Source organism: Macadamia integrifolia, unplaced genomic scaffold (genome assembly GCF_013358625.1).
Source record: "Macadamia integrifolia cultivar HAES 741 unplaced genomic scaffold, SCU_Mint_v3 scaffold275, whole genome shotgun sequence".
Taxonomy (NCBI): Eukaryota; Viridiplantae; Streptophyta; class Magnoliopsida; order Proteales; family Proteaceae; genus Macadamia; species Macadamia integrifolia.
In genome coordinates, this window is record NW_024868933.1 from 298,630 (window position 1) to 310,788 (window position 12,159).

The following is a 12,159-nucleotide window of genomic DNA, read 5'->3' on the forward strand; positions in this document are numbered from 1 at the left end:
CCAATTCCCTTTGCAACCAAACGAAGGTATACATATCTTTTAGTTCATCATGAAATTGATCAGTTGAATCCTCTTTGAGGGTGAGTTGTTATGCATTATATTAGAGTTCATTTTAGTGAGTCATGGGATGTATTTTTTCTTCTTCTTTCATTTAAAGAATTATCCAAAAAAAAAGAAGGCATTATTTGAAACCTAAATAATTTGCAATTTTATAAGACAATTTATTTTAAATCCATTTCATTTAATTTACAACATATATTATGCAAACAGTATTAATAATATCAGTTAACACCATACACTGGATTCTTGTAAGTCTACGAAGTTAACATATATTATAAGATAACAGATGATAAAATATATAAGTAACAAAATCAATAAGAGGTGGCACCAATTTTCACTTTTCATGTCCCAAACTTGATTCCAAATAGACTTTGCATCTTGCCACGCTAAGAAAAATAATACACCACAAGTTGTTGGATGATTTTAGACCACTGAAAATAGAAAAGAAGATGTGCGCACCACGCATGATGATTGGTCATACACAATTTAAGTAATGCATCAAAGTTGTGACTTTGTTATTTTATATCTTTTGCCAACAAATATTTTGTGGGTAGAAAATTTGATAGTTGAATGAAGAAAAATGAAAATTATTTGGAAAGACCTAAGCATAATATTTGAATGAGGGACAATTTCATTTTCAAATTGTACCTATCTGTTACTTTGTATATTTTTATTCTTATTCCTGATTTTCAAACCTAACACCATTACCAATATTATTAAGTAGGATAAATGCATATGTCAAGTTAGTCACTTTCTTTATACACACACACCCAAATTAGTTCTCCAATATCCAAATAACCATCATGGCACAAAGAGAGAGAGAGAGAGAGAGAGAGAGAGAGAGAGAGAGAGAGAGAGAGAGAGATGAAAGAAACTTTATTAATTGGTAAATAGACCTATAACATAGTGAAATATGGGGCTTGTAACTATACTAGACAATGGGGTTCAGGACTCAAGCTAGCCCTGCTAAACTAGCTGGTTCCTCTTATAACCCATTTATTGCCCTTTGGCCCCCAGTGAATGCATGTATTGATTTTGGGAACCCCTTTCCCTAAATCATCAACCTGACTAACATCGTTTCAACTAAAAGTAGAAGGCCCTTCCAAACGGATATAATCATACATGATTCCTTGGAAAGGGGTTATATGTCTTGTTTGAGTCAAATATATGATATTTTCTCCAACAGTAAGCCAATCACTCCTTATCTGAATGTTGTAAAGCCAATATAGTCCATGGATTCCATGTCTTGCGATTGCATTGTCCCTTCCTATTAACCCAGTTGTGAAGTGAGGAGGATTCACATTCAGATTGTTGAACCGAACCTTGAAGCCATGAAACAAACATAAAGGGTCAGCAAAATAATGATTTTGTCCATGCAGGAGATCAAATATTTAAGATTTCGTAGTTCTCGGCGACCGTCGTCACACATGTGGGAGCCTCATGCATCGATATGCCTTTTTTTTTTTTTAAGACCTCAGAAGGGTCCAATGCCAAATTTGAGGTATTATGTCAAAATAATTCATCAAATATATGAAGTAACCTAAGGATATGAACAAACCCATATTGGACTATAACCTCTATAACTCCCAACATCTAAATACTTCCCTTCGCTTTGACATGCATGGTTGTACATGTGGAGAGACAACTTAAGAAAGATAATAAAGGGATTCGGGCTCTAATACTATGTTAGAGGATCCAACCCAAAACCCTAAAGCGTTCAAAAGAGAACTCTTGTCTTAGACTATAATTCTGTAACTAACTCGCAACATCTCAAACACATACCTGCAGTTCAGAATTTGAAGCAGAAGCGATTGCCAACCTCAGCATATAAGTTTCATTTGGGTTTCTGGTCTTATTGTAAAGTTTGAAGATAATCCGCCATGTGGTTGCCTTGAATGTGTTGTTATCAATCCTTCTGCAATTAAAGGGAAAGCAAGGTTTGAGGAACTTAAATATCTTTTCAAGAAATAAAACTAGCCAAAGCAAAGCAAGAAAGGAAAAGAGAGAGAGGACATAGACAGGAAAATGGAAAGGTAAGCTGTAAAATTTTATAGCTAGTCACCTATCAACATGAGCAAAGAACCAGTCTTTGCTGTGGTTACTAGTACCAATAGTGTACACAAGGTCTTCATTAGGATGCAATTCTGCATATCTCTCCCACAACCCATATTGTCTAAATGTATCCACAGCTTCTGAACCTTTACCATTGCTGCAATCCATTTTAAAGATCCAAATTGTCAATCACCTGTACCTCAACTGCAACTATACAGACTTTTAATTTACATTCCTAACAAGATCATACCCGTTTGGATTACGGAGATAAAGTTTATTTATATAGTTTGGATTAGGACTAGGCACGAAAAATTCCGCTGCGGTACGATCAGGGACTCCAATCTCCCACAAGGTAGGACCTTGCCTTGGTGGTTCATATATAAGATTACCCAGATTTAATTTGGATCCTGCATTATAGGTTCACAGAGTTAATTTATTTTTATTTCTTTTAAATAAATATATATATATATATATATATTTTCAATTGCATTCAGTAGGACTATTAGAATAAAACCTGGGGTTATGGTAATATGAGCTTCATATTTGTAATCTCCAATAAAACCGGGAATCCATCCATAAAGATTATAATTTCCAGGTCTAACACCATTTATGGAGAAAGATCCATCGGTATTAGCTCTAGTCCAGAACTGGTAACCCTGTAAACAAATGGAGTATAGGGGTTTAGTGGGTAAATTTGAAAGTAGATAAATTTTCTTTAGGCATGGAAGCTTTACTCACCTTGTTTTCTCTTTGCCAAGATCCAACATTTCCTGGTGCAGCCAAACCCAAGTAGGCAGAATCTGCAGGTATATTCTGCTTATGAAGGAACCTAAACAGAAATAGCAGAAGCACCTTGTACTTAGAAAAAATTGGCAATGGAAAGAAAAAAAAAGTGTGGAGAGAGAGTGAGAGGGAGCGCTCTAAGGGGTAACGGAGTTGGCAAGGGACCTTCAAGAAGCGTGTGGTTCTGAGTTCGACTCCTCTTACCTCTTTGGAGCTACTCACACGGGGTGTTTAGTCCTCTTCACTGCTTTTAGTGAAAGTAGAATGGTTCTCATTCAACCCTATTATGATCGGTCTATGCAGTTGTGGGATCATTATAGGCCCACGAGACTAGTTAGATCAAAAGCCTAGATACCCGTTGAGAGAGAGAGAGAGAGAGAGATATGAACCTGTCTTGGATAAATAATTGACCACTAACACTCCCACGCTTATCCAAAGAAGGGAAGTCATCTGAAGCTGGGAAACCGTATGGCCAGTTTTGTACCTCTTTCATCATCTAATAAGAAAGCACCATAAGAAAGACTAAAAGCTAAAAAAGCTGAAAAGAAAAACAATTTTCACAAACAAATTGAATCCTGAGTGTTGGGGTTCCTCGCAAAAACAATCATTCCTATCGAAAGTGAATAGCCTGATCTGAAGGCGTATAAGGCGTTGTGTACTCTCTTGTTAATGGCTAGCTTTTAAAGATGAATTCTACCCAAATCCTAACAAATAATATCAGAAAGTATAACATAAGAGAAATAATATCATCAGAGTTGATCTGAGAATTCAAACCTGTTGTTTTGCATCATCCCAAAGTTTAGTGGCATGTTCTCCATCAGAGGCCGAGTTAAGATATATGTAAACAGGGCCAAGAACCTTTTTCCATTGCTCTCCATTACTGAACTTCACTGATAGATCCTCACCAGAGTAGTGATTACTAACAAACATCTTAACATGGCAAGCAACTGAGTTAGATTAGGTTCTTATTATGAGATAGCCCATTTATACTGGACCCTAAATGGGTGGACTTACCGCAAGTGTTGTGGGGCCTACATGGGAGGTGAGGTCCTGCTTGACAGGCCCACCTATACCGGACTCACCGCTCGGATTGATCATCCAGAATCCCAGGGGAGGGTTGAAGCTGATCCAACCATGGACCTTACTGTCTTTAATGTCACAGGAGTACTGGTACTTGTCATCAACCTGAGAGATGAAAAATTAGAATAAAAAGAAAGACTATCAGTAGTAACAGTAATTAAGGTAAAACCCAACCGGTTAAACCAACCGAACAACCTGAATCGAACCGAATCCTTATCGTGCTGGTTTAGGTTTGTGTATTATGAAACCAGTTATAAATTGAGGGCCTGTTTGATTTTGTTTCTATTGTTTCTGTGCCTAAAATCCCATTTCTGTGCTAAGAAATGAATTTTGGAATTGCAAATCGTTGTTTGAATTTTCTATTTCTAGAATTGTTTTCAACAGAGTGCTCTCAGGTTCAAAACACGAGTGAAGGTACAACGATGCATGTATGCATTTCATGAGTGAAGGCACGATGTTGGAGTTGCAGGTATGCAACTCACGAGTGAAGGCACGATGTTGGAGTTATAGGTATGCTTCATGGAGATGAGCTTTAGAAGGACGAAGGCAATCCAGCACTGTGAGCTTCGCAGAACCAGGTTGGAGTCGCCACTTTTGGGTAGCGAGAAGTTTCAACAATGGATTGAGGTTGGTAGGTCGAGTGAAGTATCAGGTTCTTCATAATTTTTCTCCCTCCCACTTGTTTTTAAAAACAGAATAATAAGTTTAACTTATTTCTCCGTTCTTGTTTCTAGATACAAAAATAAGAATAAGTTTTTATTTCTGATTTGAAAAACAAGTGAAATGAAACTGAAAAATCAATGGTATTTGGGGTGTTTCTCTGTTTCTGAGGAAAAAAAAAAAAAAAGGGTCTCTGGAAACAAAATCAAACGGACCCTTAGAATGAGATTGAAACTGAATATTTCCTTATTGGGCTAGTTTTACTTTTTCTTAATACATTCTGAAAGTCAATTTAACCTGACCGAATCAAACCGAACTGACCATTTGACACCTCTAATAATAGTAGTAAGGGACAACAATTAGTTCTTGCATAGAAAGACTGGGGGAATATGAGATTTACCTCTCCCTTGAGTTCAGGATTGCTTGGATTTGTCAATTTAACTGCTTCGGGGTATGCCAAGGGTTGACCATTTGCCCGGTCTTCTAATGTGGGCATGATCCTTTGCCTCTTATCCGATACGGCCATGTAGTGAAACCTAATATAAACCATTTCAAATATCACGTAAACAACCATAAAATGTTTTGTCTTGCCCTGATTTGGTTCAACCGAATGGTGCGATCCGGTTTATAAAACTATGATTTTGGTTTAGTTTCCTTACAAGTCTTGGCTGAGCTTGAAAGCAATTCTGGTTTCTGTCAAGGTGAAATCGGGCCATCCTTTCAAATGCTCATAAATGGCGTATGAGTAGAAACCAGAGCGACCTGATAGCATTACAAACCTGGCAATTAACATAAGTAAAAGTAATTAGAATTAACATTTAAGAAATAAAGAAGAAACTGAGGAGATGCTAGTCTTTTCTTTTCTTTTCTTTTGCGAACGAGGAACTCCTTGAACCTACCTGGTTTTATCCGGTTCAGGCCTAAGGTTAAACCAGGTTCAAACTGATGAAATGCTAATATTAATGAGACCTGCAAATACAAACCTTTTGTCTATATTTAAGGGAACACTTTTGTCTCCAGTAGAGGAATCCCATGTCATTGTGAATGAAAGCTCAATTTGTTCTTCCTTTTCCAATATGACCTTGAAATTTTGCCCATGGACCCTGTTTATATTGGTTGATTAAATGAAAAATAATTAAAAACTAAAGATGAAAAACTTCCTTAATGCAGGGGATGTCAAAACCTAGTCCGACTGTCCGAATCGATGAAATCAGACCAGATCAACCAAAACCGACATGAACTTATTGGATCATGTTCGAACTGAGCTTTTGTGAGACCAAAGCCAAACCGATTGGATTGATCAAAATTGAACCAAACCCTTATCATGTTGGTTTCGATTTGGGCTTTTATGAATTGCTAGAATGAAACTCGGAAAAAGCAATTAAAAAAAAATCATTTTTTCATCATAATTTTTTTTAAAATATAAATTTATGAAAAACGAAATATCGAATGAATAACAAAAAGATGAGAGAAAAGCCAATGGGACAAAAGAACAAACCAAATAGGACCGAAATCGAACTTTGGCTTAATGATTTGGTTTCAATTTGGCTCAACAAAAACCTAAAACTGGTTTAACCAGTTTAAATCGGACCCAACCGAGTGATTGACATCCCTAATTAATCTTAGCCCTTTAACAACAGCAACCAAACAGAAGGGGTGTGAGATAAAACTTACTTTTCATATGTTCCTGCTTTGGATCCAGTATTAGGCCTTCTCCACACAAGATCCCAATAGCTGATGTATATAGAATTCAATCCCAAGAAGAATTTCAGAATTTAATCAGAAACAAAAAAATAAATTTAGGAATCATTTATAGAAATTGTTTCATGAAAAGGGTAGAAATGTAAATGCATACCCTCTACTGTCTTCCTTGTCTCGATTCTCCAATAAATTATCAGCTCCATTGTAACTTATACCAGTAATGAATCCTCCCGGCTTTGATAAGTTGACTTGGAGGAGGCCATTGTTCATCACAACCTGAAGGGAAAAAAAAAAAAAAAAAAAATAATAATAATAAAAAAAAATTATGAGATTATTTACCCATAAAACCCATTCCATCTCTATCAAGGTTATTGGTATCATATCAGTGTCCGTCGAGATATGGATATGAATCGGCCTTATTAGAATGGCATTGGACATAAATTATTTTTTGGCTGATGTAATTGATCCATATCGATATCATATCAATATTGAACTCTGATGATATATCGATACCTATTGACTGATTTTATTATACAATAAAGAACCATATCAGTTTAAAAAACCAAAATCAAAAGGGTTCCGATTCCAGTTTGATCTAATCAAAATGGCTCCTTCCTACATGTGACAATGGTAGAGGCCATTAAGTGTTGAGCATACATATCCCGGTTGCTTTGGTATGCATTTTTGGAATAGATCTTGGGTCTATAACGCATCATGAAACAAGAAAATAGAGATGAACTGAGTTTCAAAATGCATTCTAGACCCAAAATCTAATTCCAAGAATGTATACCAAATAATGCATTTCTTAGAACTGTGCACTGTACACACATTTGGAATCACCAAAATCCTCTGCGAGGAGGTGGTGAGCGACAATGAGGATCAGACAGTAGTGCATGCCACTTGCCGCTGAGGATTATTGATCAAACCCTAGAATTGAAATGGGTCCTTAGCACAACTGGGTTCCAGTTGCACGCTTACATCTATACTTATAATGAAATCTGTATATAATCCTCTCAGCAGAACATCAAAGATACATTAAATGGGTTATTACATATTGTTCTTCAATCCGTAACTGCAGCCGAGGAGACGATGCAGGTACTTCGCCATTGATTCTTCGGGGAGTGTTTCTGCAATTAAATAGAAAGAAACAAAAATTCTCAGCTTTGATCTTAGCTTACAAACTTATTTAATGACTACCCATCTCAGAAAAAACTATTAATCTCAATAGAACAGAGTCACATTCACATAGGAGAAATAGTTTCTTCTTCTTCACCTTGTCCACTCTGTTATGAAAGAACAATCACCCAACAAGAATAGTTGCAGAAGCAATGCTAAGCAAAGGAGGGAGCTTTCCATTGAAAACACCTTCTTCATTTTTATAATCTAAAATGGAAAACTAAAATATATATAAGAAAATTGATTCAGTTCAAGAAACCAACAGAAAGTTTAAATCCAAAAATATGCAAAAACCAACAGAAAGTTTCAAGTTTCCCTTAGTCCTTGCACTTAAAGATTCTCACAGTTCATACTGAAATTAGTTCTTAACTTCATATCCTCACCTCAGCTAACAATATGAGATTGTTCTCTGAGCGTCTTGTTTATAACTTATGATCACTAGTGATCTATGACTTACAAGTTTGGTAAGCTTGGGAGATCAGGTTGGCGAAGGAGTTGCAGTACTACAGGTAAGACTGACGCTGGATGTCCTGGCATTACCAAAAGAAAAAAAAAACAATTGGATGTCTTGCTTGTCCCCACTTGGGTGGGCCCAATTAGTTCTTACCAATTTAAGACCGCATTAATTTTACTCGTTTAGTTAATTGATCTTGTAAACTAAACTATGTAATATGTATACGTTTTTATTCGATCAGTTGATTATCGATCCATACTTGGATTTTAAATAATGACTAGTCTGACAGTAAACATTCCTTAAATGGGCTTAAAAGGGGTTAATCAGGTTTTAAATGGATACTTATTGACCAGTCACAATATTTGGTGGGTCCCAATCAGGTGCTTGAGCCAAACAATTTTAGCCGTTGTTTGGGTCGATCTTGGGTTTCAACCGATTGGTTCAGGTCGGGCCAATTTTTTTTTATGGTGATTCGACGTCTTAGGTAAAGTTAGTGGAGGAGTTCCACCGATCCAATCCAACGCTGTCTATTACTTTTTGGGGCCAACAACAAGGCTCCGTTTGGTATCGTTCTAAAAAAACATTTTTGTAGTTTTTTCGTTCTATTGAAACGAAAAAACGGAATCTTCTGTTTGGTGCACTTATGGTATGTTTCTGTTTTTTTTTTGAACAAAAAGTGAAAAAAAAAAAAAAACTGAAAAAACAAGATTGGATGGAACTCCATTTTGGAGTTCCGTCTTCCCAGTTTCATTCCATTTTACAAAAAAAAAAATATATCATTCCCGATAAAAATATGAAATTTTGAAACACCATTTTTTCGTTTAAAAACTGTATTTTGACACAGAAACTGAAATTTTCGTTTTTGACACGAAACGGCGTTTCTGAAACAGAAATGATACCAAACGGGCTCCAAGACTTGGTTCGCCGCTATATGCCGTGTACCCGTGAAACTCGGGGATTATAAGCCCATGACCCAAAGCTAGGGGAGATTATATAGTAAGTACAATTCCATGGCCAGGAATGGAAGAGGGAGTTTTAGTTTCAAATCAGTTGAGTAGTGTGTGGTTATTGGGCTTATGATCATGTGAAAGGCCTCTTGTTGAAGATATGATGTCTTTTATTTTGGAAATATATGTCTATGTAAGGTTTCACTATATATTTGTTGTAAGATGATTTTCGTACGTGTGAAAATGATCAGTTGTAATATTATTCTTCATTGATAGTGAAGTTGATTTCATCTCATTGTGCAAATAGACAATCTTGCCGAATCATGTAAATCTTTATATTGTGTGAGTATTATTTGTGATTTGCATTTGTTTCCTGCATTGAGGGTTTCGTTTCTACATCTCTCCACCATGAAGCTTGGATCAATAGACTCATTTGAGGATGGAAGAGGCCGGCTGGTGTAGCACCCAGCGATCGCTGGAGTGAGGCGCCGATGTAACCACAGATAGGTACCTAAAAGGGGTTGTCCAAGTGTTTCCACCTTGAGACCATACCCACTTATGTCAAAAAAAAAAAAGATTAATAGGTAAATTGGGAGTTGCCATCTAGATAAGGTTCTAAGACACATAAATGTCTCCCCCAATTAGAGAAGAGAGACTATAAACTCCATGAATTGGCTGTGGTATTGGCACCTAATCCGCCTGGCCAAATATCGGTTTCCTTCTATTTAGACTATTCCTACTAACTATCCTAATCTAAGTCACTGAGACCTAATTGGCATATACCAAATTATAAGCTAAGTTTTGCTAAACCAAGCTAAATAACATAAATAAAAGAAGGTTTAACCCAATGACTTAATTGGCATGTTATAAAACCTACTTAAACTAATTAGAAATAAATAAATTTAAACCTAAATGGATGATTAAATGAATTATATGAAATCTTAATTAAACTAATTGGCAAAAGACTTTATTTGTTCTCTGCTACTACAGATGTTTTATTTGTTCCTTCTCTCACTTCAAATTTATTGTTTGTTAACAAGCTCACTAAAGACTTAAAGTGCAATGCTATTTTTTGCCCAATAAGATCATCTTTCAGAACAACACTGAGGAGTCACAGTTGTGGCATTGACGGATGAGGCATCCTTCTGATCAAGTGCTCCATTCTCTTGACCCTTCTGTTCCTCATGATTCTAGTTCTTGTGAAACATGTCACTATTTTAAAAAGCATAAATTGCAATTTTCTAGTGTAGTACCCATATTTCTACTGAGATTTTTGAATTAGTGCATTCGGATGTGTGGGGCAATGCTTCGATTGATTATAGGGATGGATACGAGTACTTTTATTGATGACAAGTATCATGCCACATGGCTATATTTATTAATTCTAAGAGTGAAGACTTGCGGGTTTATCATGATTTTTTGCCGGATGATGCAAAATGCCACAAGGATTAAGGTTTTGCGTACAGATAATGGTACATAATATACCAATAAATCCTTTGAGACTTTTCTTAAAAACCTTGGCATTATTCACTTAAAAATCTTGTGTTGACACTTTCCAACAAAATGGAGTAGTTGAACGCAAAAATAGGTATATCTTGACGATGACTTGTTCTTTACTCTTTCATGGAAACCTTCTTGAGATCACTAGTTGCGATCTGATAAATCATCTCCTTAGTAAAGTCTTGCACTCTAAGTCGACAATGGAGGTGCTTCATGTCCGTCATTTAACATCTCTTGTCTTCGTGTATTTGATAGTGTTTGTTACGTTCACTTACAAATGGAGGGAAAACTTGATCTTAGAACTCGTAAGTGGTTTTTTGTTGGCTACTCTTCTGTTAAAAATGATTATAAATGCTATGACCCAAAAATCAGGGGACTACACATTTCTCATGATGTTCACTTTCATGCAACTCACATGTATTTTCCTAATAGGAATCATATTCAGGGGGAGACTAATAGCGAGACTATTGACACCAATGTTAATAGCAAGTTGTCGAAAATGACACCAATATTGAGCATGCTGTTATAGCACCTGCAGAAGTTGCTATTTCTACTACTGCCCCTTTACTCGTAAGGAACCTAGTAGCTTTGTGGAGGCAAAAGGATCACCTATATTGGTAAAGGCTATGAATGATGAGTTGGAGGCCCTCGATAAATAAAATCATACTTAGGATATTGTTAATCTGCCCAATGGGATGCAACCTGTAGGTTGTCGATGGATATATAAAATTAAATACAAAAATTATGGCTCCATTGAAAGATATAGTGGAAGGTTGGTCGCCAAGGGTTACACCTAGACGTATGGCACTGAATACAAGAAGAGCTTCGCTCCAATAGTAAAAGTGAGCACAGTCAGAGTGCTAATGTCACTGTGGATAACCATTGTTGCAAATAGACATAAAAAATGTATTTCTGCAAGGAGATCTACAAGAAGTTTATATAGCTATTCCACCTTGTCATCCTCTTGAAAATAAGAATGATGTTGTTCGTAAGCTCAATAAAGCCATATATCTTAAATGTTTGTCAAAATAAGTTTTGAGGGAACTGTGGTTGTTTTGGTCTATGTGGATGACATTGTCATCACGGGTGATATTCATCATGGAATTGTCACTCTCAAACAACGATTAAAGTAAAAGTTCGACATCAAACATATGGGAAAATTATGATGTTTTCTCGGAATGGAAGTTGCAAGCTTTCAAAATGGCTTGTTCCTTTCACAGAGGAAATATGTTTTGGACTTGTTAAATTCAACAAGAAATTAAAGTTGGGTACAAAACCGGTGATTCTCCTATAGATTAAAATAGTAAGTTCCTTAATGATTCTACACCATTACATGATGCTGGCAAGATTCAGAGACTTGTGGGACGATTGATCTACTTAACAATCACAGTAAGATTTGATCATTCTTGTAATCCTCTATTTAAGCATAATAATCTCACCCCAATAAGCTAAGAAAAATTGGGGTTTCTAACCGTGGTGTAAGCTTCAATGGTTGAACACGTTAATTGCCTTTGTTTGTGAGTGTGTGTGGATTTTAACACCTTATATAGGAAAACCATAGGTCCGTTTGGTTGCAATGAGAATTTAAAGGGAAGGGAAGTGAAATTTTCATACTTTAAAAAGAAATGTTTATAATCATTACTCCATGTGATTATATAAACTACGTGATTTTTTTAACCATATTTAGTAATGATAAATTTTACATGTAATTTTTATTTTACATATTATATATAGCAAAGAGTTTTG

General features: G+C 36.0%; 1 protein-coding gene across 2 annotated transcripts; it reads right to left on the minus strand.

The window, feature by feature from the left end:
• Positions 1 to 921: 921 nt before the first annotated feature.
• On the minus strand, positions 922 to 8,018 carry LOC122067179 (rhamnogalacturonate lyase-like). 2 transcript variants are annotated; one of them, XM_042631023.1, is made up of 17 exons: positions 7,896 to 8,018; positions 7,610 to 7,719; positions 7,388 to 7,463; positions 6,491 to 6,612; positions 6,310 to 6,369; positions 5,619 to 5,738; positions 5,295 to 5,414; positions 5,036 to 5,171; positions 3,910 to 4,080; positions 3,670 to 3,825; positions 3,285 to 3,391; positions 2,851 to 2,941; positions 2,627 to 2,768; positions 2,363 to 2,519; positions 2,123 to 2,269; positions 1,843 to 1,975; positions 922 to 1,382 (listed from the first exon to the last, which is right to left on the minus strand). In XM_042631023.1, exons 2-17 carry the CDS (start codon positions 7,708 to 7,710, stop codon positions 1,140 to 1,142), a joined length of 2,082 nt encoding a protein of 693 aa, XP_042486957.1. In that variant the 5' UTR covers positions 7,711 to 7,719; positions 7,896 to 8,018; the 3' UTR covers positions 922 to 1,139. The 2 variants fall into 2 exon arrangements, with proteins under 2 accessions (XP_042486957.1, XP_042486958.1); XM_042631024.1 differs by having other exon boundaries at positions 7,610 to 7,732; positions 7,896 to 7,910.
• Between the last annotated feature and the right edge of the window lie 4,141 nt (positions 8,019 to 12,159).

What these genes read in the sequence shown, in the direction of transcription:
- LOC122067179 (XM_042631023.1), bottom strand. Translation starts at nt 7,710, where the DNA reads ATGAAGAAGGTGTTTTCAATGGAAAGCTCCCTCCTTTGCTTAGCATTG. An exon ending in TTCATAACAGAGTGGACAAG is followed by an intron (nt 7,464 to 7,609) that starts GTGAAGAAGAAG and finishes ATTTAATTGCAG; the next exon opens with AAACACTCCCCGAAGAATCA. An exon ending in TAGGCCCCACAACACTTGCG is followed by an intron (nt 3,826 to 3,909) that starts GTAAGTCCACCC and finishes TGCCATGTTAAG; the next exon opens with ATGTTTGTTAGTAATCACTA.